Consider the following 26,952-nt stretch of genomic DNA (forward strand, 5'->3'; position numbering starts at 1 on the left):
TGCATGGTAAAGGTAGCTCTCCAATCTTCACCAACACCCCATGCTTGACCCATCCAATCTGACACTACTCCATCTTTCCACTCTTTACTGACCTCAGGTTCAATCTTGTGGGAGTATGAATCAGTGATTCTGGGCCAGAATACTGTTATGCCATCTCTAATTTGTTCTCTGTGAGTTGGGCCAATACACTTGCTTTTTAAAATTCCAAACTGTACCATTGGATAGGACAGGAGTAGTGGCACAGGATAAAAGGAGCTATGAATTTCAACAAGGCATCGACTGGTTAATTATCTCATTGCCATAGGTTAGACCATAAATGCCAAACTTCTCTTTGAATGAATAGTGAGAAGACATCAGGAAACAATTTATTCTGTGCCTTATGAAAGGTGCTATGAATGCAAGTACAGTCTCAAACCTTGTGTTGTTTCTTTTCAAGTGTAGAAATTTGCATTGAAACGTATCACCTTGTCACTTGCATGTGCTGCTGGAAATGACCAAATCGTCTTGTCCTTGCCTGCGCAAGTAACAACAGAAGTCCACCTAAATTTCCTGATGAAGCCTCTGTGTTGGATGCCTTTACAAAATCCCTCAAATCCAAGACACTTCACTGTTTCCTGTGAAAGGTTGTTGTGTCCTTCTGATTTTCTTACCAGCCATAAAGGGAATGTTTTATTCACAACACCTGCTGGTCAAATCCTGTTTCTGAAGTAACCTGCTTACTCAGAATTAGTCATACAGACTGCAAGCAAGGTGTGGAGAGGACGGCTGACTCATCAGCGTGTCTCTATGAGGCATTTCCTGCAATATTTAAAGCTTGGCAATTTGATGCTGAGCACAGAGGCAACCTGGATATTTGGCAGTTAACATGCAACGAGAAACAGCTGTATCAAGAGAGGGATTCTTGGTCAAAAGGGTAAGAGAATCTGATTTATTATCTCTCATTTGACCTGGTAAAATAATTCCTGTGCCAATAATGCTTGAAATTTACAGTGATGACTTTAAAACTGAATCATGCTTGCTTTGAATCTGTAGTTAGTGCTGGGAGGAGTTTGAAAATGTTTTCAACGTACTGTAAAAATTCTGCCATGTAAAATTAAAGCCTAAACTTCACACAGAAATACTTTCTGCTACTTCTGTTCTTTTTTTTCTATATTTTTCACTTTATTAGCTGCTCCTTTGGTTTTTTTAAGTTTGTTTCTCCCCAAATTCTTTCATCCCTTGGACTCCAGTGCACATAATACTTGAGTATTTGCAAGTTGGGAATTGAAACACTCCCTAATTCTTTTTCTTCCCACTCTCATTAATCACCACTGGTATATGTTGCCTTTCTTGGAGGTGGGATATGATTGTATCTTGTTGCTCTTTCCATGATGTGGCACTGAGGGGACGGAGATTATTTCTTCTTGAACAGTCATGATACTAAATCACTGAGGCTGAGGTTTGTAAAGCCTCTCTTTATCGCCATATTTGTCTGGAGAGCTGTTTAGTCTCCTTTGTTCAGGAGGCAGAGACTGCAGTCTTTTATGTGGTTACTGGCACCATTCTGAAAAGCAGAATTGAAGCAAGGTGATACAGGCAGTGTTAGGACATTTTCTTGTGTTATCTCATGTAGGCACAATGGGCTGAATGGCCTCCCTTTGTGCTTTTCTATTCTATAATTCCATCATTCTCCCGACTGTGTGACCTGGAGGTAAAAGAAAGTACAGTCCCAGGAATGTGAGAAGATATATTGCTCCATTGGTCTTTACCCACAAGACAGTGTGAGGGGAATATTTGATTGCAGAAGGAGTCATAGCTAAAAGAGCTAATATCCAAAGATGTCCAACTGGAGACAATGGATCCAAACTGGAAGTACACTTGACCAGTTTTGTTTCATAGGCAGATGTGGGTACTGCAGATGTTGGAGATCAGAGTCAAGATTAGAGTGGTGCTGGAAAAGCACAGCAGGTCAGGCAACATCCAGTGAGCAGGAAAATCGACATTTCAGGCAAAAACCCTTCATTCAGGAATGAGTTTTGTTTCTTTTTTCTCTGATCCCTAGTGCTGATGAGCAGATCTATTATAATCTAAGCTGCTGAAATGAATTAACCATCATTTGGAATCTTATGAATGATTCAATACCATATCACCAGAGGAAAGAAAAGTCTGTTTTCTCCCCACAACGTGTCTATTCGGTGTACCAATTCAGCCTGTTGTCTTAAAAATAATAGTTCATTGCAACATAGGATTGTGTTAATGCAAAAGGAAAATAGCAACCAAAGAACACTTGGAAAAATACATTGAGAATGTTATTTTCTTGTTCATTGTTTATTGGTTGTTTTTTTTCTGCAGCTTGTAGGTTCTTGTTGATATTTCTTCTCTGTCATATCATAATTTGATGCAATGGGTTCCAACTGCGATTTTTGCAATTAACATTTAAGCATGATATGAATTAGTCAGGATTTCTAGTTTGTTGTGATAACTTAAATGTACAGGCTAGCTACAGTAAAAGGCAGAATGACTCCAACTGCCAAAGTCAATCCTCTTACGCCTTATGGATCATGGACTCTGCCTCCTCACCTTGTCCCACATTCACAGAGTGGTGCCCCTCCAGCTAAAAATAATAATTACATCGAGAGAGAGATGCTAAACGTCCTTTGTGGATTATAGCTAATTAAATGCTCACATACCTTCATAGGTATGCACTCAAAGCAAGTCATTTAATTATATAGATGCATTGTGAAAAATGGTTGTCATCCTGTTTAATTGTCATAATTTGGTTTGAATGTGAATTCTCTACTAAGCTAGTCAAAAAGCTAAACATTATTTCTTTTTCTTTTAAATTATCAGATTATGAATAAGGTATTTCTTACAGCACAGGATTTAAGAATTGACATCATTCAAGCAGTGCTACCTGGTTTGTTTTCCACTGGTTTGTTTCATAGAATAATAAACATTACACTATAAAGAATGCTCTTGTCCCTGATTTATTAAAGTTCAGTGCTGATGTGGATAAATACATTTTCTTGTGAAAAAAACATTTCAATGTGTATTGGCCCAGTGTGAAGTTTCTGTATTTTAGGGTTTGCTTGCAAGATTTTTAAGATAAACTTTTCTTTTCAGGGTCACATTGTTCACAACTGGAAAGTGAGATGGTTTGTATTGTCCAAGGACCAGCTTCTCTACTACAAAATAGAAGGAGGAAAGAAGGAGTCTCGTCCCAGACGCATTATTTCTCTGGAAGGATGTACTCTCCACTGTCCCTGTATGGATTATGAAAACAGGCCGGTAAGAACTACAAAACATGCTGTTGTCTAAATCCTTGTTTCTTTTAACTGTGCAATTTTACAATTGATTATAAAATCTCAATTGGATATTCCTTTCTGACAGTTCCTTCATTGTTCTGCAAATTTACAATCCCTGGTTGGTTTTCTTTGCCCCATTCCTCCCAGGACCACTTAGCCATGGTTGCATCTTCATTATCACTTCAACTGAGTTGTCATCCTATTTATAGAGTCATAGAGTCATAGAGATGTACAGCATGGAAACAGACCCTTCAGTCCAACCCGTCCATGCCGACCAGATATCCCAACCCAATCTAGTCCCACCTGCCAGCACCCGGCCCATATCCCTCCAAACCCTTCCTATTCATATACCTATCCAAATGCCTCTTAAATGTTGCAATTGTACCAGCCTCCACCACATCCTCTGGCAGCTCATTCCATACACGTACCACCCTCTGTGTAAAAATGTTGCCCCTTCGGTCACTTTTATATCTTTCCCCTCTCACCCTAAACCTATGCCCTCTAGTTCTGGACTCCCCCACCCCAGGGAAAAAACTTTGTCTATTTATCCTAACCATGTCCCTCATAATTTTGTAAACCACTATAAGGTCACCCCTCAGCCTCCGACGCTCCAGGGAAAACATCCCCAGCCTGTTCAGCCTCTCCCTGTAGTTCAGATCCTCCAACCCTGGCAACATCCTTGTAAATCTTTTCTGAACCCTTTCAAGTTTCACAACATCTTTCCAATAGAAAGGAGACCAGAATTGCATGCAATATTCCAACAATGGCCTAACCAATGCCCTTTACAGCCGCAACATGACCTCCCATCTCCTGTACTCAATACTCTGACCTATAAAGGAAAGCATACCAAACACCTTTTTCACCATCCTATCTACCTGCGACTCCATTTTCAAGGAGCTATGAACCCGCATTCCAAGATCTCTTTGTTCAGCAACACTCCCTAGGACCTTACCATTAAGTGTATAAGTCCTGCTAAGATTTACTTTCCCAAAATGCAGCACCTCACATTTATCTGAATTAAACTCCATCTGCCACTTCTCAGCCCATTAGCCCATCTGGTCCAGATCCTGCTGTAATCTGAGGTAACCTTCTTCACTGTCCACTATACCTCCAATTTTGGTGTCATCTGCAAAGTTACTAACTGTACCTCTTATGCTCGCATCCAAATCATTTATGTAAATGACAAAAAGTAGAGGACCTAGCACCGATCCTTGTGGCACTCCACTGATCAGAAGCTTCCCGTCTGAAAAACAACCCTCCACCACCACCCTCTGTCTTCTACCTTTGAGCCAGTTTTATATCCAAATGGCTAGTTCTCCCTGTATTTCATGAGATCTAACCTTGCTAATCGGTCTCCCATGGGGAACTTTGTTGAACGCCTTACTGAAGTCCATATAGATCACATCGACTGCTCTGCCCTCATCAATCCTCTTTGTTACTTCTTCAAAAAACTCAATCAAGTTTGTGAGACATGATTTCCCATGCACAAAGCCATGTTGACTATCCCTAATCAGTCCTTGCTTTCCAAATACATGTACATCCTGCCCCTCAGGATTCCCTCCAACAACTTGCCCACCACTGAGGTCAGGCTCACCGGTCTATAGTTTCCTGGCTTGTCTTTACCACCCTTCTTAAACAGTGGCACCACGTTTGCCAACCTCCAGTCTTCATAATTATCATAATTCCGTATGGATGTGAATTCTCGATTAAGCTAGTCAAAGAGCTCAAATATTATTTGTTTTTTCTTTTACGTTGAACAAATTGTGAGCCCAGATAGTTCTTACAGCAGAGGGACTAAGAATTGACACATTTCATGCGGTGCACCCTGAGATCATTTAACAGCATAGACAAGAACTGCTTGATTCCAAAAGCATTGTTTTACAATGATACAGTGCATTTAGACCTTTGACAGATCTGTGTTCCCTCAGCAATGTTTGAAGGAATGCAAATTGCACATTTGCGTTACATCATCAGTATTATTTAATCATAAGATGTGGCAGTCTTTTGCAAGGCATTGAATAGACAGTGGTGAACTGCCTTCTTTAACTGTTGCAATCTCTGCAGTGTAGGCGTATACACACAATATGATGAGAGAGGGAGTTCCAAGAATTGGTGAAGGTGAAGGAACAGTAAATACTTTCAATTCAGAATAGTGTGTGACTTGAGATATTAGAGCTGATGGTGTTTCCATGTTCCTAATATCTTCGAAAAGCTAAAAATCATGGGTTTGGGAAAATTTGTTGAAGAGGTTCCAGCAATTTGCTGCAGTGTATCTCATGCATAATGCTTGCTGCTCCTCACTGTACTGGTGGCAGATGTTACTGCTTTGAGGGGGCTGCTTTGTCCTTGATGAGTGCTGGATCTGCACTCGTCCATGCAAGTGGAGAGTATCCCATTACACTGCAGACTTGTGTTTTGTCGAAAGGCACTGGGAGGTCAGAAAGTGAGTCACTCACTACAGAACACTTGCCTCTGACCGACTGTTGTAGCTGCAGCATTTATATTCCTGGTCCAGTGTGATTTCTGCTTACTGGGAAGTCTCCGGGATGTTGATGGTGGAGAATTCAGTGATAGTATTGCTGTTGAATGTCAAAGAGAGGTGCCGAGAGTCTATTGCTGGAAAGTTTTGTCACTGAGCACAAGACTTTTGAAATCAAGTCTGAAAGAAATATTCACCTATATTCCAGCTGGTGATTAAATTGAAGGCAAAGAATTCTGTTGAGCATTTCCTCGAAGCTTCTTCCCGCGAGCAGCGAGATTCATGGGCTGCAGACATTCAAAAAATGATCAGAGCATCAAATCCAGAAGGTCAAGAGCAATCAAATGGTTCAAACATGGCCTTTGAACTACCGGCAAATATTTGCCTCAGGTAAGCATCACTCCTCTGTTTCATAGCTTTCAGTATATCTTGTTTTCCTCACCTCAATATTTTTTCCTTCTGGTTCACAAATTGCTGTCTTATTTCAGAGGATAGTTCTCCATGGGCTGAGAGACAATGAAGTCCTACCAAACTGCCATTCTATTTGTGCAATTCATCTTTACACTTTGATAGGATATGGGCATCACAGGCAAGGCCAATACTTGTTGCCCATCTTTAATTTAACTTCAATTTCACCAGTTTCCTCATCTCCCCTCGCCCCCACCTCATCCCAGATCCAATCCTCCAACTGGGCACCATCCTACTGAATTCTCACACCCGTCCAGCTTGCTTCCCACCTATCTGCTCCACCCTCCGCTCTGTCCTATCACCATCACCCCCCACCTGCATCTACCTATCACCTTCCAAGCCACCTTCCCTCAGCCCTACCCATTCCCCCCCCCATTTATCTCTCAGCCCCCTTCCTGCATCCCCACCCCCAACATTCCTGGTGAAGGGCTTATGTCCAAAATGTCGACTCACCTGCTCCTCAGATGCCACTTGACCTGTGCTTTTCCAGCACCACACTTTTTGATGCCCGTACTTAATTGCTGAGTGACTATTTCTGAGGGTAATTAGGAATCAACCACATAGCTGTTAATGCACAGACTTATAAAGACCAAATGCAGATCTCCTTGCCATGGTGAGATTTGGTGATTATTATGGATGTTGTGGTTCTGTTCGCCAAGCTGGGAAATTGTGTTGCAAACGTTTCGTCCCCTGTCTAGGTGACATCCTCAGTGCTTGGGAGCCTCCTGTGAAGTGTTTCTGTGATTTTTTCCTCCGGCTTTGTAGTGGTTTGAATCTGCCGCTTCCGGTTGTCAATCCCAGATGTCCGCTGCAGTGACCGGTATATTGGGTCCAGGTCGATGTGCTTATTGATCGAATCTGTGGATGAGTGCCATGCCTCGAGGAATTCCCTGGCTGTTCTCTGTTTGGCTTGACCTATAATAGTAGTGTTGTCCCAGCCAAACTCATGTTGCTTGTCATCTACCTGTGTGGCTACTAAGGATAGCTGGTCGTGTCGTTTCGTGGCTAGTTGGTGTTCATGGATGCGGATCGTTAGCTGTCTTCCTGTTTGTCCTATGTAGTGTTTTGTGCAGTCCTTGCATGGGATTTTGCAAAACCAATGTAGTGTACAAAATCCCACACACGCAGATGACAAGCAACATGAATTCGACTGGGACAACACTACTATTATAGGACAAGCCAAATAGAGAACAGCCAGGGAATTCCTAGAGGCATGGCACTCATCCACAGATTCAATCAATAAACACATCGACCTGGACCCAATATACCGACCACTGCAGCAGACAGGTAGATGAGACCACTGAACTGACAACCGGAAGCGGCAGATTCAAAACACTACAAATGCCCGAGGAAAGATCACAGAAGCGCTTCACAGGAGGCTCCCAAGCACTGAGGATGTCACCTAGACAGGAGACGAAACGTCTGCAACACAAATTCCCAGCTCGGCGCACAGAACCACAACAACGAGCACCCGAGCTACAAACCTTCTCCCAAACTTTGATCATTATGGATATTGTCAGGGTCACCATTACTGTGATTATCTTTATATTCTTGTTTAAAACATACACGATACTTAGGGATCTTGACAGGATTGATTTGGAGAGCACATTTCCTCTTTTGGGAGAATCTAGAACTATTTGTAGCAAAACTAAGAGGTTGTCAGAGATGAGGTAATTTTTTTTCTCTCCAACAGTTGTGAGTCTATTGAAACTATTCTGTTATGTTTACTTTAGTGATAGAGAGGGATAGGTGTATACACTGGGCAAGACTTACAGCTGGGGGATAGGCAATTATGATGCGATTAGGCAAGATTTAGGAAGCATAGGATGGAGAAGAAAACTGCAGGGAATAGGCACATTAGAAATGTGGAGCTTATTCAAGGAAAAGCTACTGTGTGTCCTAGATAAGTGTGTACCTGTCAGGCAGGGAGGAAGCTGTAGAGTGCGGGAGCCGTGGTTTACGAAGGAAGTGGAATCTCTGGTCAAGAGGAAAAAGCAGGCTTATATTAGGATGAGATGTGAAGGCTCAGTTAGGGCGCTTGAGGGTTACAAGGTAGCCAGGAAAACCTAAAGAGAGAGCTCAGAAGTGCCAGGAGGAGGCATGAGAAATTGTTGGCAGATAGTATCAGGGTAACCCCTAAGGCTTTCTATACGTATTTAAGGAATAAAACAATGACGCGAGTAAGATTAGGGCCAGTCAAGGATAGTAGTGGGAAGTTGTGTGTGGAGTCAGAGGAGATAGGGGAAGCACTAAATTAATATTTTTCAACAGTATTCACTCTAGAAAACAACAATGTTGTCGAGGAGAATACTGAGATACAGGCTACTAAACTAGGTGTGATTGAGGTTCACAAGGAAGAGGTATTAGAAATCCTGCAGAGTGTGAAAATAGATAAGTCCCTTGGGCCGGATGGGATTTATCCTAGGATCCTTTGGGAAGCCAGGGAGGAGATTGCCGAGCCTTTGGCATTGATCTTTAAATTGTCATTATCCACAGGAATAGTGCCAGAAGACTGGAGGATAGCAAATGTGGTTCCCCTGTTCTGGAAGGGGAGTAGAGACAATCCTGGTAATTATAGACCAGTGAGCCTTACTTCAGTTGTTGGTAAAGTGTTGGAAAAGGTTATGAGATAGGATTTATAATTATCTAGAAAAGAATAATTTGATTAGGGATAGTCAGCACGGTTTTGTGAAGGGTAGGTCGTGCCTCACAAACCTTATTGAGTTCTTTGAGAATGTGACAAAACAGGTAGATTAGAGTAAACCGGTTGATGTGGTGTATATGGATTTCAGCAAGGCGTTCGATAAGGTTCCCCACAGTAGGCTATTGTACAAAATGCGGAGGAATGGGATTGTGGGAGATATAGTAGTTTGGATCAGTAATTGGCTTGCTGAAAGAAGACAGAGGGTGGTGGTTGATGGGAAATGTTCATCCTGGAGTCCAGTTACCAGTGGTGTACCGCAGGGTTCGGTGTTGGGTCCACTGCTGTTCGTCATTTTTATAAATGACTTGGATGAGGGTGTAGAAGGGTGGGTGAGTAAATTTGCAGATGACACTGCGGTCGGTGGAGTTGTGGATAGTAGGATGTAGTAGGTTCCAGAGAGACATAGATAAGCTGTAGAGCGGGGCTGAGAGGTGGCAAATGGAGTTTAATGTGGACAAGTGTGAGGTGATTCACTTTGGTCGGAGTAACTGGAATGCAAAGTACTGGGCTAATGGTAAGATTCTTGGTAGTGCAGATGAGCAGAGAGATCTCGGTGTCCAGGACATCTGAGAATTTTGAATTTAGATCTGAAAAACCATCAAGAAATCTGAAGCTGGTAACAATAATTTGTCCGTGGTCCTTAAAACTCAACTGCTTACTAATTTCTTTCAGGGAAGGAAATCTGCCAAACTATTTAATCTGGTCTATTTGTGACACCAAACCCACATTAATGTTGACTCCTAATTGGTCTCTGAAGTGACCCACAAAGGTGTCATTTGTACTAAAGCTAGTTCCAGCAATTCAAGGAGAAGTCTCTCACCAAATTCTCAGCACATTTAGGACTGGGCAATAAATATGTTTCTAGCAGCATTCCACATCTGAGAATGGATAAATATATAAAATAAATAATACCATCTTCTTAATTTGTAGTCATTTAATCATTGACATGCAAGAGTCCAACAGTGGGATCAAAGAGATGACAAATGGCGAATATGGGAATACCTACAAACTGTGTTTCACAGGTAAGCAAGGCAATGAGAAAACTTGGAGAAGGTTCAAATTTAATTGTACAATTTCTCTGTCTAATTTTCTTCCCTCTGCATCTGAAAATGTAGCTCCACACATCTTCCCTCTTGTTCCATGTCCAAATGACCATTCACATGTGTACTTTGAACAATGAGCACTAACAAGCTGTTTGACTTTGTTTGGGATCTCAGTAAGCTTTTATACTTTCCTCGTCTGACTCCATCCCACCCCCCACACACTGTACAATGTACATCTCCCACTCACAGTGACTTGGTCAGCTATGAAGGATGGGTGCCTTGGTTAATTCTCCTCCACCTCTTTTGCTTTCACTTCCCAATCGTTCCGTTTCATCCAGAAGGTGATAAGACCTACAGCTATTTCCATGACCATTTGCATTGGTTTGCAGACCCATCAAATGTCATTCAGTTTTAGTGGTACTTATTCACTTTAGTTTAATAATGATAAAGGATTTATTTTGATTCAAGCACTTAAAGCATTTTTGAATAACATCATGATTAAATAGAGTCACATTGACTTAATCCCATGTATCCATTGTGGTTCCTATTCATTTATTGCCCCTTCAGTCATCTGCTAAAATTATTCTTAAATGGTGACTTGTTCTTTCCTTTGGTTACTAACTGATTCTTACAGACTGACACATTGTGTCCAAAAGGTGATGCTGCTTTCAGGATGCTATTTTATTCCAGACCCCTGAATTGCTGGAAACAATCTCAATTATCTTTGTATCAATTTTGAACACCTTCATCAAGTTGCACTATTCTGATAAAAGCAGTCCCAATTCTTCATGTCATTCTTTGTGTTGCGTATCTTTCATGTTTAGTTTTCTTCAGAACAATGCAGAGATGTCATTAGTTTCTGAATGAGTTGCAACTTTTCCAACATTTTATATAATGTTTAAAATATCGATTTAAATGTTTAAAAGTGTAACTTGCTTATTTTGTTCTGAGTTATTACTCAAGGTTTAACTAATCAAACAGAGTGCGCATAGACTATTTACTAGACTCTCACCATGAAACACAGAAGAATTGAACACACTATTTGCATTTATATTTCCTCATGTCAGGTGGCATACTAACTTAGAGGAGAAAGTGAGGTCTGCAGATGCTGGAGATCAGAGCTGAAAATGTGTTGCTGGAAAAGCGCAGCAGGTCAGGCAGCATCCAAGGAACAGGAGTTTCGATGTTTCGGGCATAAGCCCTTCTTCAGGAAGCCCTCTTTCCTGAAGAAGGGCTTATGCCCGAAACGTCGAGTCTCCTGTTCCTTGGATGCTGCCTGACTTGCTGCACTTTTCCAGCAACACATTTTCAGCTCACGGCATTCTAACTTAGCATATTTCCTATACTATAGAACTCAAAACTGCACACTATCCTCCACTAATGCTTCATTCAGAAGTCTCTATACACTATGAGTTCTTTTATAGCTGCAAAAGGACAAACAATTATTTAGAAATCTTGATTTGTATACAATTGAAAGTTAGCTTATTTTCTCTACCAGTTCATTCACAGTGTATGCCAATTAATATTAATTAAACAAACAATTTCTTAATATTGACACAAGGTGGCTGTTTAGGGAGCTATAATCTCCCCATGTAAATTTATTTAAAGGGTGGAACTATGTTAAGGAAAGCACAAGAAGTCACCTTTATAGTAATTATTCTGTGAATTCAGATTTTACTTCTGGAAAAAAATTACGGAAGTATTTGGATCTTGTTTTGAATCTTTTCACAGTGACAAATGGAGACAGTAAGTCAAGTCATGGATCACTCACAACATTATTGAATGACAAACACTTTGGATCGCTAAGTGCTCTTGTCCTTTTTCCTAAAAAGAGCACATTTTGTCAGAAGTCAGAATAAAAGTAACATTAACAGTTGAAAAAGTTGTGCACGTCAACGGTATTCACTGTCAGTGTAGTCTCTGGAAAATGCAGTGTTGTTACCCAGAGTACAAAAATACTGCACAGAACTTGGGAAACAAAAATATTTGCGGGTGAAATCTTGGTTAAACACATATAAAATATAGGTTTGATAAAGGAAGAAAAGCTGTCAAACTTCAGTGAAATTCAGAAAAATTGAATGGCTGAGCAATGGTGGATGGTTGGCAATGACGGGAATACAAGATCAAAAGTAAGTTATTCAGCCCATTCACCTTCTCTGACATTTGATATGATCAATAGGGGGTACCTTTTACCCCATATTATCCCCATAACCCTTTTTGCTTTTAGCAGAAAAAAATAAATCAGGAACTTTGAAAATGTAGGGCTCTATTTGGTGAACTTTTTTTTTCTCATTAACCTTTGATGCAAGACTTCTGACCGGCTGCTGTTGTTTCTGGATTTGAGCTTCACTGCTGAATACTAGAGTTTCCGTGTCCTTTGACTGTCAGGGTCTCTGTAATTCTCTTGTTGTGTTCATGGGTGTGACTAGGCAACACATTTGAACTCCCAATTTGTGTCAACATCTGATACTCTAAATTGTTCATGTTTGTTTTCATTTGGTAACGAATTCTTGAAAAGATTGGTTTTTGAACATGGCATGAGAAAAGCCAAAGACTATTGTCCCTTTTGGAAGAGAAGGTCTTTTCTTAAAAAAAAGAGAGTAAAAGGAAACAAAATGAAATTAATGTATAGGTTTTGCAGTGTGATTCTTTCAATAAGACCTTAGTTTTAAAGATATCATTTTAGATCATAGGCCCATAGTTTTTTTCAACCTGACAGCTTGGAGAGCTATGACTCTTGATATTCTCCTTGAGTCAGGCTAATTATCTCAAACAAACACCAAAAACCCTGGAAAAGCACAGCAAGTCTGGCAGCACCGATGAAGAGAGAGGCAGAAGTAACATTTCGAGTCCATCTATGACTCTTATGCTCATGTCTTAATATCTTCATTCTTCTCTCCATAGGCTCGACAGTGATTGACTGGCTGATATCCAGGAACGTTGTCAATTCTCGTTCAGATGGTGTCACTTTAGCATCCCTGCTAATTGAAGATGACCTCATTAAACCAGTCGGAAATAAAAGTACAAAAGCTGTTTGGAATATTGCTGGCACAGAGCAGTTTCTCGATGATTCAACTGCACTTTACTGTTTTGTAAGTTTCCTCTAGTGTATAGTGCTATATTTTTTTTCCTTTTGTTCCTGTGCATTTCCTCCTCTTCTAAAGATATTTTGGAAATATAGTTCCAATAGTGCCAGTGTACATCCAGCATGCCACCCAAGTTAGGGATGTTAATCCTGGTATGGAATGTGAATTTCCAGACACTGCTCATAACAACATGATAGAATTTTTTTTTTCTCCTTTACATTTCCTACTGCATGAATGGGGCTGGATGCTGTGTAGGGGGTTTAGCTATGTTTTATTCTGCCCAACTCTCAAGAGGGTAGCATTGCAGTAATGTTACTGACCGAGTAATGCACGGTGGCACAGTGGTTAGGTGGCACTACTGCCTCACAGCACCAGGGACCTGGGTTCAATTCCCAACTCAGGCGACTGACTGTGTGGAGTTTGCACGTTCTCCCTGTGTCTGCGTGGGTTTCCTCCGGATGCTCCGGTTTCCTCCCACAGTCCAAAGATGTGCGGGTCAGGTGAATTGGCCATGCTAAATTGCCCGTAGTGTTAGGTAAGGGGTATATGTAAGGGTATGGGTGGGTTGCGCTTCGGCGGGTCGGTGTGGACTTGTTGGGCCGAAGGGCCTGTTTCCACACTGTAAGTAATCTAATCTCGAGGTCCAAGCAAATGCTTTTGGGATGAATTCAAGCCTCGCTATGATACATGTGGAAATTTAAACTTAATAAATTTGAAATAAAATATTAGTCTCATTATTGTTGATAATCATTAAATTACCAGATTGCCAGAAAAAAAACCCATTTGGTTCACTAATGTTCTTTAGGAGAAACAACCTCAAATCCTTACTGAATTTGTTCTATGTCCACAGAAATATGGTTAACTTGCTAATCCATTTCAGAGGATAGTTCAGAGTCAATCAGTTCAAGGATAACTCGGGATGGGCATTAAAACTGGCCTTACCTGTGATGGTGATAGCCCGAGAATGGTTTATGATTAAATTATTACCAGTACAGATGTGGTAAGAATTGTGCTGGTGTTGATCTGGGGTGGAAGGTGGATTCTGGATTGGAAGCTACAAAACCTTAACTTTTGCATTTTGTATTTTGTAGGCAAAAAATGAGAGGAAGACCGATAGTTCAAATGATAAGATTGAAATACCTCACATGGAGCTTAGTGGCAAGATTGTGAAACAGGGGTTTTTGATGAAACAGGTAACTTGAATCCTGATCTATGTCTCATTTGGCTTTAAATGCAAATGTTTTGCAATTAACTGAGTTAAATTGTATCTGTGATTAAAAAAAAACACTGTCTTCTCTCAGAAAATCTGCATGACCATTATTTAATTATGACTCTAAATGCCATCTATGACAATGTTTCCCAGAGTTGATACAATAATTGCTACAGTTTTAAATTGAATTTGTTAATGAAGTATTACACACCAGAAAGGATAGAGGTCAATTCCTGGTCACTACCAAGTTCCTGATAAAGGGAAAACTTGCTGAACAGCTAATTATTCAAAGGTCAACGTTGGAAAGCATTACTGTGTCGATGTCTGTTAAAGGGTCAAGTCTGGTTGTACATCTCACTCAGGATGATTCGTCTCACACATGAGGAATGGCCACTTAGATACTGTTCAGAGACAAATTGATGTCCCTTGTGCTTGCTTATTTCCCTCTTCACTGACCTATTGAGGGTGATAGACAGAGCTCACTGAAGGAGGTTAGTACTGGTTCAGGGATTGTGAGGGTGCTTTAACATGGAGTATTACTTTGGGTCTTAGTTACAGCCTTTTGTGCTGTTGGCATTAATTTTAATGCATGGAGCATCCAGCTCTGATGGTCTGCTACAGAGGCACTTCCTGATTGAGTTGGCAATTTGGTTGGGAGTGGAGGATGAGGTGGGGAGCAATGTTGCTGCTCTCTTTGCAAAATGCTACATTGCTCCACAAATGGGATTCCAGTCGGCTGCCTGACTATGGCACAGCAAATTGATCCAGTTCCTCAACCAGGAAATCTCCCTGGCAATGGGAATGCATCAGCAAGCCACCTTTCTCCAGTCTCTGATATTATCCCAATCTGCTTGCCTCCTATCTCATCTCCATAGGGATCAGGAAAATCAAACTTTCTAAATAGTGGAAACAAAAACAGAAAATGCTGGAAAAGCAATTCAGATCTGAGGAAGGGTGACTTGACCTGAAACGTTAGCTCTGATTTCTCTGCACAGATGTTGTCAGACCTGTTGAAGCTTTTCCAGCAATTTCTGTTTTTGTTTCTAATTTACAGCATCTGCAGTTCTTTTGGGGTTGTTTTTCTAAGTAATGGATTTGGCCTTTTGTGTATTTGCCAAATAAAGTTAAAATCAGCCACTTTGAAACTTTAGAATGGATTGTTCTTTTTTTTAAGACCTTGTTTTAATTAGATGTGACCTAACAGGAATGATTAAAACGTGTTTACATTTTCACTTATTACACTAGTTGGTTTGCAAATTGAGTGTATGTACTTGCTCAGACATTAATTCTATTGCGGAATAGCTAGTACGATTAAATATCCGTAAATCTGCTTCAAATGTGCTCAAGATTTGAATTTGAATATGGATCTTATCCATTGTGTAAACCGAAGTTTTGTGGGGAGCCAGTGAAGTTAAGTATGTTATTTTAACGATGGAAAGGCTAATAATACTGCCAGACCAAATTGTGTACTATCTCAGTACATTCCAGGAGCTGTTATACAACCTGACTCTACCTGTTAGAATGTTATGGAAAATTATATTATCTCTAAAACATTAATATTTCTCACTTCCAGATGCCTGAACATTATGAATTTCTCTTCTCATTTAGGGACACAAAAGGAAGAATTGGAAAGTGAGAAGATTTGTTTTGAGGGCAGACCCTTCACATCTGCATTATTACGATCCCTGCAAGGTTACTGTCATGTTTTTATTAACTTGTAATTTCTCTGCAGCTCTAGCTGCCTCTGTCCCACCACTTGAGGAGTGATAAGACTGGTTCTCATATTGGAGTGGGGTATCCACTTTGAATATCAGCCCATAATTTGGACTTATGTTCCCCTCCCTACATTCCCCCACCCCCCCCCCTCCCCCCCACCTTGCATCGAAACCCTGCTAAGTGTTAATGCTCTGATACAACAGCAAAATAATGTAGAAATCTGGAATAAAACAAACTTATGCTGGAAATATCGAGCAGCACAGATAGCATCTGTGGAGAAAGATACAAAATTGATTTAACATGTCAGATCAAATATTTTTCATCAGAACTTTCATCATTGGGTTTCTGATGAAAAGTCATCAAACATATTAGCTCTACTTCGGTCTCTACAGATGCTGCCAATCAGACCTGCTGAATATTTTCAGCATGTTTTGTTAAATGCTATCATTCTTTTATTACAAAGTTAGATATTATATGACAGCAAGCACAGGACATAGGTCATTAGTTGTTCAGAAAGACAAACAGTGGTACTTCATGCTAGCTCTTTAAGTTGATCTAGCCACATTCACATTTTTTAGAAGCCCTACAGTTTGTGGAAACAGGCAATTCAGCCCAACATTAGTCCACACTGACTCTCCAAAGAGCATCCCACTACTTAAGAACAGTGGTAAAGAAAAGTCAGGGAACTATAGACTGGTGAGCCTGACATTGGTGGTGGGCAAATTGTTGGAGGGGATCCTGAGGGACAGGATTTACATGCATTTGGAAAAACAAGGACTTATTAGGGATAGTCAACATGGCTTTGTGTGTGGGAAATCATGTCTCACAAACTTTATTGAGTTTTTTGAAGAAGTAACAAAGAGAATTGATGAGGGCAGTGCAGTGGGCGTGATCAATATGGACTTCAGTAAGGTGTTTGACAAGGTTCATCATGGTAGATTGGTTAGCAAGGTTAGGTCTCATGGAATACAGGGAAAACTATCATTTGAACAAACAAAGAACAAAGAAAGTTTACAGTCCTTCAGCCCTCAAAACCTGAGCCGATCCAAATCTACTGTCTAAATCTGTCACCCAATTCCTAAGCATCTGTATCTCTCTGCTCCCCGCCTACTCATGCATCTGTCCACATATATCTTAAATGAATCTACTGTGCCTGCCTCTACCACCTCTGCTGGCAACGTGTTTCAGACACCCACCATCCTCTGTGTAAAGTACATTTGGATACAGAAATTGCTTGAAGGTAGAAGACAGAGGGTGGTGGTGGAGGGTTGCCTTTTAAACTGGAAGCCTGTGATCAGTGGTGTGCCACAAGGATCAGTGTGAGGTCCACCGCTTTTCATCATTTATATAAATGATTTGGATGTGAACATTGGAGGTATAGTTAATAAGTTTGCAGATGACACCAAGATTGGAGGTGGAGTGGACAGTGAAGAAGGTTACCTCAGAGTAAAACGGATCATGATCAGATGGGCCAATGGGCTGAGAAGTGGCAGATGGGTATTTAGGTAAATGTGAGGTGCTGCATTTTGGAAATGCAAATCAGGGCAGGACTTATACACTTACTGGTAGGTTCCTAGGGAGAGTTACTGAACAAAGAGACCTTGGAATGCAGGTTCATAGGACTTTGAAAGTAGAGTCGCAGGTCGATAGGATAGTGAAGAAGGCATTTGGTATGCTTTCCTTTATTGGTCAGAGTATTGAGTACAGGAGTTGGGAGGTCATGTTGCAGCTGTACAGGACATTGGTTAGGCCACTTTTGGAATATTGCATGCAGCTCTGATCTCCCTCTTATCAGAAAGATGTTGTGAAACTTGAAAGGGTCCAGAAAAGATTTACAAGGATGTTGCAAGAGTCAGAGGATTTGAACGATAAGGAGAGGCTGAATAGGCTGGGGCTGTTTTCCCTGCAATGTCAGAGGCTGAGGGGTGACATTATAGAGGTTTATAAAATTATAAGGGGCATGGATAGGATATACAGACAAGGTCTTTTCCCTGGGGCAGGGGAGTCCAGAACTAGAGGGCATAGGTTTATGGTGAGAGGGGAAAAGATTTAAAAAGGCCCTAAGAGACAACATTTTCATGTATGGAACATGCTGCCAGACAAAGTGGTGGAGGCTGGTACAATGAACAGGATGGGTGTATGAACAGGAAGGATTTAGAGGGATAGGGGCTAAGTGCCAGCAAATGGGACTAGATTAGGATAGGATATCTGGTTGCATGTATGAGTTGGACTGAAGAGTCTGTTTCCATGTTGTATGTCTCTATGATACCCAGAGTCACTCCCCTACCCTATCCCTGGAACTCTGCATTTCCCACAGCTAATCCATCTAAACTGCACATCTTTGGAGTGTGGGAGAAAGCCAGAGCACCCAGAGGAAATCCACACAGACAGTCACCTGAGGTAGGAATTGAACCTGGATCCCTTGCATTGTGAGGCAGCAGTGCTAAGCCACCTGTGCTGCCTGAACACCTACATTATTCAAAACTATCTGTCAGTTGTTGCTCATTGTGTAACAATCTTCCCTGTGTGTCAGATGGTTGTACGTTTGAAACCCACTGCAGTCTCAGGATAAAGGTGTGCAAATTTATGACTGAGATGTGGAGGAATTTCTCCCCTGCGAGGGTTGAGATTGTTTGGAGCTCCTTGCCACAGGGAGAGCTGTGGAGGCAGAGTCCTTATGTATATTTAAGGCTGAGATATACAGTTTCTTGGTCAGTAGGGGAATTAAGGATTACAGAGAAAGGGCAGGAAACTGGATGTGAAGAATGTTGTTCAGCCATAACCCTATTGCAGAGTGGAGCAAGCTCAAGGGGCCAAATAGCCTACTCCTATTCTTATTTCTTATGATCTTAAGCAGTAACTTAAACACAGTCTCAGCTGACACTCCTGTTTAGTGCCCAAGGACATCACTATTGGAGTTGCTGCCTTTTGGGGTTTCAAAGCTGAATTTTAACCTTTTTACCAGCTAATGCTTAATTAGCAAAAAAGGATGCAGATCTCCAAACAAAAGTCCTCTGAAATCAATCAAATCTCATCCACCCTTCTCCTGATGTAATCTTGTAACCTCTGCCTCACTGGAGGAACAGAGGTTGGAAGGATGAAACAGAGTCTATGGTGGCTTGAAGGAACAACCTACAAACTTTTCATACTCCTGGTAGATACAGCACAATGAAAGTGCAGTATGGCCTGCCACAAAGATGAGAAACTTCATAAACAGTCGAGTAAATAGTGAGGTCTGCAGATGCTGGAGATCAGAGCTGAAAATGTGTTGCTGGTTAAAGCGCAGCAGGTCAGGCAGCATGCAAGGAACAGGAAATTCGACGTTTCAGGCTGATTCCTGATGAAGGGCTTTAGCCCGAAATGTCGAATTTCCTGTTCCTTGGATGCTGCCTGACCTGCTGTGCTTTAACCAGCAACACATTTTCAGCAAACTTCATAAACCGGCTATCTGCTGTGTCTGCCAGGCTACCTATGTTCTGGATGTTGCTTGACTCTGTGATTATGTCAAACAGCCAGAGAGACAGGGTGGGGGGGGGGGTGGGGGGGGGGTGGGGGGTGGGGGGTGCAGCACTGTAGCCTTACTTCACTGTAATCCAGTAAAAAATGAGGTCTGCAGATGCTGGAGATCACAGCTGCAAATGTGTTGCTGGTCAAAGCACAGCAGGCCAGGCAGCATCTCAGGAATAGAGAATTCGACGTTTCGAGCATAAGCCTGATGAAGGGCTTATGCTCGAAACGTCGAATTCTCTATTCCTGAGATGCTGCCTGGCCTGCTGTGCTTTCACTGTAATCCAGTTTCTCTCTGTAGAATTTGTTGAGACTGTGTCCTACAGAACGACAAAAGTCTGGAACATTGGAATTAGAAATTTGGCTGTAACTTGCATTTAATGTTTGTTTCTGATACTTTTAACACTCCATAAAGTAACTTTGAGTAAATGGTGGAAGATTTTTCTCAATTGACCTGAAGTAACTGTCTTACATCATTAGGAAAAAAATGATCAGCCGGTTGGTGGATTTTCACTACGTGGCTGCTTCGTGTCTGCTTTGGAAGACAATGGAATCCCACCAGGTGAGACTTGTTTTTTCATTATTAAAAACAGGTCAAGATAGATGAATCAGTTCAGCAAAATTTCATCGTAAAATTAAATTGTGTGAAAAATTACAGTAACTTTATGGTCAGTCATTCTTGAGTTAGCAACAAAAGATAATATCCAAACCAACTACCTGGTAATTTGCAAGCTGCCGTCAAAAATAAAGAAAACTCTTGGATTATCATGAAAAACAATAGGTTTTTCAGGGAAGAGATCCTGTAATTCCTGCAGAACCTGGCTCAGCCTCCCACAACCTGGTTGACTCTTAATTGCCTCTGCAATATCCCAGCAAGCTGCTCAATTATCAATGCCGTTACTAATGAAGAACAATGACTATTATCTTTTTAGGAGGACAATAAATTGGGACTTGCTCATATCACCCACATTTTGAGAACAATTTGTAAATCAAATACTTACGAAAAGTTTAGTTCTAAGACAAGCATGGCAACAATCATTGACCAGAAATTAAGCTGGTTTTCCACTGTTTAAGATACTTAATGAGGAGTATGTCTGCAAAGTGCACAACCTTTGGGTTTCATTTGACTATATTAAGGAATAAAGCAGCGCTTCCCAAATTTTCTACCCCTTGATGAAAACTTAGAGCTGGAAGAGTTAGGAGAAGCAACCTGTGAGAGCAAAAGGGAAGAGGATGCCTTCACATGGAGTCCCAGCCCCCAGTTTGAGAAGCCCAGATTTAAAGACTGCACCATGATTCTCTTACCTGTTGGAGAGGTAGCTCTCCACTAAGTTAGTGTTAAGTGAGATGTCAACTTTGACAACATAAGTAAGATGTAGCAATGTGCAGCATATACAGTGAGCTTGAAAATAGGAGGTTATCTGATATCTGAGAATTTATATAACTCTGGTTAGGCCCCATTTAGAATACTGTGTCCAGTTTTGGGCCCCACACCTCAGAAAGGACATACTAGCACTGGAGCATGTCCAGCGCAGATTCACACAGATGATCCCTGGAATAGTAGGCCTAACATACAATGAACAGCTGAGGATCCTGGGATTATGTTCATTAGAGTTCAGAAGATTGAGGGGCGATCTAATAGAAACTTACAAGACAATGCATGGCTTAGAAAGGGAATTTGTTTCCGTCAGGTAGGGATACTAGGACCTGTGAGCACAGCCTTGGAATTAGAGGGGGTCAATTTAAAACAGAAATAAGGAGACATTTATTCAGCCAGAGAGTGGTGGGCCTGTGGAATTCATTGCCATGGAGCACAGTGGAGGCCGAGACGTTAAATGTCTTCAAGCAGAGATTGATAAATTCTTAATCTCGCAAGGAATTAAGGGCTATGGGAGAGTGTGGGTAAGTGGCTTGGAAATGCCCTTCAGCCATGATTGAACGGCTGAGTGGACTCGATGGGCCGAATAGCCTTACTTCCACTCCTTTGTCTCATGATCTTATGGTCTTACAGTCTTATTTTGTCTTTTATTAACAACTGGTAGAACTGCATTAAAGGCAATAAAAAAGGAATTACAATTGTGTTGGTCCTTTCCAAGTTATGATGTTCCTTGTTTTAGAGATTTCTAGATCTCTTCAAAGCTATGGCTTGTATTAGGGAGCTACAAAGATTGGCTCACCCAATCAGTTTTTACTATCTTGAGGAAGAAAAACTGTCTTTGTTTTGATATAGCAAGCATAAATGTTTATTTTTCTGATTATTCAATCTTTCAGGAATAAAAGGAAATGTTCAGGGTAATCTCTTCAAGATCATAACTACAGATGATGTGCATTATTACGTTCAAGCTGGTTCCCGTGCTGAAAGGTCAGAGTGGATCCAGGCAATCAAACAAGTGACATAGATCTTGTACAAAGGTGCTTGCAGTTGGAGTTAGGAAGAATAACAAAGAAAATGAATTGAAGCAAAATTTCAATAAGGAATTCCAATTCATGATGATTGGATTTGCTTTTTGTGACATATTACAGAGAATGCAGTCATGAAAATGAAAACATTTTGTTAAATATTATTTCTTTCTCATTCACTCTTTCACCCCCACACCTATACATATATATATTTGCCAAAAAGGATAACCTTTTGTGGACAATATGCTCTCTCTTTCTGGCGGAGTCGAGTGAACTTAATAGACTTTGGACATAAAGCAAAAAAAACATAGGAGGATAATCTAAACATTGGATTAATATTTGCTAATTATCCATATGTTAATATTTTATGAATAGAGTTACCAAATTGAGATTGTACAACTTTTGTGTACAGAAACAATAAGTTTCAGACAGGTGAGGTCTTGTAATTGTATTTAATTTTCCAAATTGTTATTTATGCACTTTATTTTTTTAGATGTAATTTTTCGTTCCTTTTTTGTCATGTTGTTGTTTTAATGTGTACCCAGATATAAATACTTTGTGAAAATAACTGACATATTTAAATTTTTGCTTATCTCTTTTACATGGTGCTGAGTAATACTCTTTTTTTTAATTCACTTGTGGGAGATGGACTGATCTGTGGCTTTTGAATGTAATTAAGAGGATAAAACTCTAATAATTAAAAGAGAAAGCTGAATGTTTAGAAGTCATTTATCTCATCTCTGGTCAATCTCGAGTCAATTGATTCCCACCAGTGAACAGAGACAAGTTTGCTACAAATGATTGTTTTCCTGATCTAGCAATTGATGGTGAGGGTGAGAATGAACCAGGTTTTCCACTCCTGGCTGCTGTCCAGTGCCAACTGGTGGAAGGTGATATCTTTTAGAGGAAAGTAGCCTGATAAAGCTCTTTTCCTTGGTGCATAAAGATTCCAATCAGATGGCTGATTCCACATCATCCCACTGCTGTCAATTTGGGCTGAGTTAGAGCAGAAATCAAAAACAAAGGCTGAAGGAAACCTCAGCGGATTTGTTTTTTTTAATCTCCTTCTAAATGAACTTAGCCAATGAGCAAGTGATGCTGTCCAGAGAATTAAGGTTACAAGCTGAATCCTTGCTGTGCTCTTTGAGTTAAACTCAGCATGAGCAGTAGGAAGGGTTTTGGCTAGGGTTGGGAGATTCAATGAAGGTTCTTACACCTTATTGCTTTCCAAATACCCCCGTTCAGAGTGAATGTGAAGTTAAAAGAATTCTAACTTTTATTCTGATGTCTTCCCCTACAAACCTTGCCACGCGGATAGTGTGCGATGGACATGCTTGTTAATGAGTGGGTAGCTTTGGGTAATATTTGGACAGAGGGAGAGGGAGAGTGTTCTTCACCTGAAGGGTAAGTAGGAAAATTGGCTCAGACAAGTGTTTAGTTTGATAGGGGTGGAGATAAGGAAAGGAACTATATTTTTCCCACCCCTTTAATGGGTGACCTCCTTGCTAGGTAGTATGGTAACATAGAAACAAACAACTCTCTGGAGACTTACTATTAACGTGGGAGACCAGCAAAAAGATTGAACTCCATCTTTTTCTGAACCAATCTTTGCATATCTGTCCTGTCTCATAAAGGGAGGATCTTGGCAATGCTCAAAAAGGTTCATCTGAAACAAATCTATTTTTGTCCTTGCCCATATTTAGATCCAGCAGATTGGTGAATAGTAAACAGAAAGCCTGATTGATATTCCCCTGTACTGCCTGGAAAGAAAGATTACTGAAAATGAACAAGTTCATTGATATTGGTGATTTGCAAACGTGCGCTTCTGATGGCTGTTTTAAAAGTGCACTGTCTCGCACTGTTATTTTGTGAGATTTGTTGAAAGTACCAATAAAACAGACTTACACAAATTAAAACTCCAGAATATGAACAATACAATTAATATTCCAATCACCAACCCATGTTTGGTGCATTCTTGGTGCAGAAGGCTTCTGTTGACTCAGTGTCTTCAAGGCTTCACGTAGCGTACCAAATATGGACAAGCACTGTCTGGCATGGTGACTCAGTCGTTAGCACTGCTGCCTCATTGTGCAAGGGATTTGGGTTCAATTCCAGCCTTGGATGACTGCCTGTGTGGAATTTGCACATTCTCCCTATGTCTACTTGAGTTTCCTCCGGGTTCCTCCCAAAATCCAAAGATGTGCAGGTTAGGTGGATGGACCATGCTAAGTTGCCCATGGTGTCCTGCATTGTGCAGCTTATGTGGATTAGCTAGGGGGAATGCAGGATTACAGGGATAGGGTGGGGGGTTTGCCTGGGTGAGATGCTCTTCAGAGGGTCTGGGGCTGAATGGCCTGCTCCCCCATTGTAGGGATTCTATGAAGACACCCTGTCCGCTGATCTTCTGGATTTTGCATTTGAAAGGGGTTGATTTAGCCAACTCCAGTAGCAGACCAAGAAGACAATTTCTCAACTGCCTTATAACTTTAAATAAGAAATACAGCGAAGAATTAACATCAAAAGATGAGGGACAGGGATGAAGTCAGAAGAGCTGCAAACTTTAGACTCACAGAAAGATATATAAATATTTCAGTGTTATCATTACAAACAAAAACAAATATCAACTGTGGCTCCAATGGTAGCACTGCGCACCTGAATCAAAGATCTTGCTTTAAATCAATTCCAAGAGTTGAGCACATCAGGTTTTGTACTCCAATGCAGTGCTAAAGGAGTGGTGCTAACGTTCGGATGAAATAATCTCCTTTACAGGTGGATGTAAAAATTCCCAAAGAGGACTTAGGGTCATAGACTCAGAGATGTACAGCATGGAAGCAGATCCTTCGGTCCAACCCGTCCGCGCCAACCAGATATCCCAACGCAATCTAGTCCCACCCACCAGCACCCGGCCCATCTCCCTCCAAACCCTTCCTATTCATATACCCATCCAAATGCCTTTTAAATGTTAAAATCGTACTAGCCTCCAACACTTCCTCTGGCAGCTCATTCCACACATGTGCCACCCTCTGTGTGAAAAAGTTGCCCTTTATGTCTCCTTTATATCTTTCCCCTCTCACCCTAAACCTATGTCCCCTAGTTCTGGACTCCCCAACCCCAGGGAAAAGACTTTGTCCATTTATCCTATCCGTGCCCCTCATGATTTTATAAACTTCTATAAGGTCACCCCTCAGCCTCCGACGTTCCAAGGAAAACAGCCCCAGCCTATTCAACCTCTCCCTATAGATCAAATCCTCTAATTGTGGCAATATCCTTGTAAATCTTTTCTGAACCCTTTCACGTTTTACAACATCCTTCCCATAGGACTCTGGAAGAAGACAGAGGGTAGTAGTTGATGGTAAAGGTTCATCTTGGTGTGCTGTTACTAGCGGTGTTCCGCAAGGATCTGTTTTGGGACCATTGCTGTTTGTCATTTTTATAAATAACCTGGAGGAGGAGCTAGAAGGTTGGGTGAGCAAGTTTGCGGATTATACAAAAGTCGGTGGAGTTGTTGACAGTGAGGAAGGATGTGGCAGGTTACAGCGGGATATAGATAAGCTGCAGAGCTGGGCAGAAGGGTGGCAAATGGAGTTCAATGTAGCTAAGTGTGAAGTGATTCACTTTGGTAAGAGTAACAAGAAGATGGGGTACTGGGCTAATGGTCGGATACTTGGTAGTGTGGATGAGCAGAGGGATCTTGGTGTCCATGTACACAGATCTCTGAAAGTTGCCACCCAGGTAAATAGTGCTGTGAAGAAGGCGTATGGCGTACTGGCTTTTATTGGTAGAGGAATTGAGTTCCGGAGTCCTGAGGTCATGTTGCAGTTGTATAAGACTCTGGTGCGACCGCATCTGGAATATTGTGTGCAGTTTTGGTCGCCATACTACACACGGGTGCAGAGGAGGTTTACCAGGATGTTGCCTGGTATGGTAGGAAGATCATATGAGGAAAGGCTGAGGCACTTGGGGCTGTTTTCATTGGAGAAAAGAAGGTTTAGGGGTGACTTGATAGAGGTGTACAAGATGATTAGGGGTTTAGATAGGGTTGACCATGAGAACCTTTTTCCACACATGGAGTCAGCTATTACGAGGGGGCATAGCTTTAAATTAAGAGGTGGTAGGTATAGGACAGATGTTAGGGGTGGATTCTTTATTCAGCGAGTCGTGAGTTCATGGAATGCCCTGCCAGTAGCAGTGGTGGACTCTCCCTCTTTATGGGCATTTAAACGGGCATTGGATAGGCATATGGAGGATAGTGGGCTAGTGTAGGTTAGGTGGGCTTGGATCGGCGCAACATCGAGGGCCAAAGGGCCTGTACTGCGCTGTATTTTTCTATGTTCTATGTTCTAATATTCCAACAGTGACCTAACCAATGTCATGTATAGCTGCAACATGACCTCCCAACTCCTGTACTCAATACTCTGACCAATAAATGAAACATATCAAACGCCTTTTTCACCATCCTATCTACTTGCAACTCTACTTTCAAGGAGCTATGAAACTGCACTCCAAGGTCTCTTTGTTCAGCAACACTCCCCAGGAGTGTATACATCCCTGCTAAGATTTGCTTTCCCAAAATGCAGCACCTCACATTTATCTAAATTAAACTCTATCTGCCACTCCTCAGCCCATTAACCCATCTGATCAAGATCCCATTGTTATCTGAGGCAACCTTCTTCGCTGTCCACTACAACTCCAATTTTGATATCATCTGCAAACTTACGAACTATACCTCTTATGTTCACATCCAAATCATTTATATAAATGATGAAAAGTAGAGGACCCAGCATTGATCCTTGTGGCAATCCATTGGTCACAGGCCTCCAATCTGAAAAACAATCTTTCACCACCAACCTCTGTCTTCTACCTTTGAATCAGTTCTGTATCCAAATGGCTAGTTCTTCCTGTATTCCATGAGATCTAACCTTGTTAACCAGTCTCCCATGGGGAACCTTGTCAAATGCCTTACTGAAGTCCATATAGATCACATCTACTGCTCTGCCCTCATCAATCCTCTTTGATGCTTCTTCAAAAAATTCAGTCAAGTTTCCCATGCACAAA

The 26,952-nt window shown here is 41.2% G+C and overlaps 1 protein-coding gene across 2 annotated transcripts; it reads left to right on the forward strand.

The window, feature by feature from the left end:
• The first annotated feature begins 761 nt into the window (after positions 1-761).
• plek2 (pleckstrin 2) lies at positions 762-22,612 on the forward strand. 2 transcript variants are annotated; one of them, XM_060828359.1, is made up of 9 exons: positions 762-913; positions 3,103-3,267; positions 5,972-6,153; positions 9,866-9,957; positions 12,883-13,070; positions 14,156-14,257; positions 15,883-15,966; positions 19,978-20,059; positions 21,769-22,612. In XM_060828359.1, exons 1-9 carry the CDS (start codon positions 866-868, stop codon positions 21,894-21,896), a joined length of 1,071 nt encoding a protein of 356 aa, XP_060684342.1. In that variant the 5' UTR covers positions 762-865; the 3' UTR covers positions 21,897-22,612. The 2 variants fall into 2 exon arrangements, with proteins under 2 accessions (XP_060684342.1, XP_060684343.1); XM_060828360.1 differs by lacking the exon at positions 762-913 and adding an exon at positions 2,843-2,896.
• The last annotated feature ends 4,340 nt before the right edge of the window (positions 22,613-26,952 follow it).

This window comes from Hemiscyllium ocellatum, chromosome 8 (genome assembly GCF_020745735.1).
Source record: "Hemiscyllium ocellatum isolate sHemOce1 chromosome 8, sHemOce1.pat.X.cur, whole genome shotgun sequence".
Lineage (NCBI taxonomy): Eukaryota > Metazoa > Chordata > Chondrichthyes > Orectolobiformes > Hemiscylliidae > Hemiscyllium > Hemiscyllium ocellatum.

What these genes read in the sequence shown, in the direction of transcription:
- plek2 (XM_060828359.1), top strand. Translation starts at nt 866, where the DNA reads ATGCAACGAGAAACAGCTGTATCAAGAGAGGGATTCTTGGTCAAAAGG. An exon ending in CCGGCAAATATTTGCCTCAG is followed by an intron (nt 6,154 to 9,865) that starts GTAAGCATCACT and finishes CTTAATTTGTAG; the next exon opens with TCATTTAATCATTGACATGC. An exon ending in AGACAATGGAATCCCACCAG is followed by an intron (nt 20,060 to 21,768) that starts GTGAGACTTGTT and finishes TCAATCTTTCAG; the next exon opens with GAATAAAAGGAAATGTTCAG.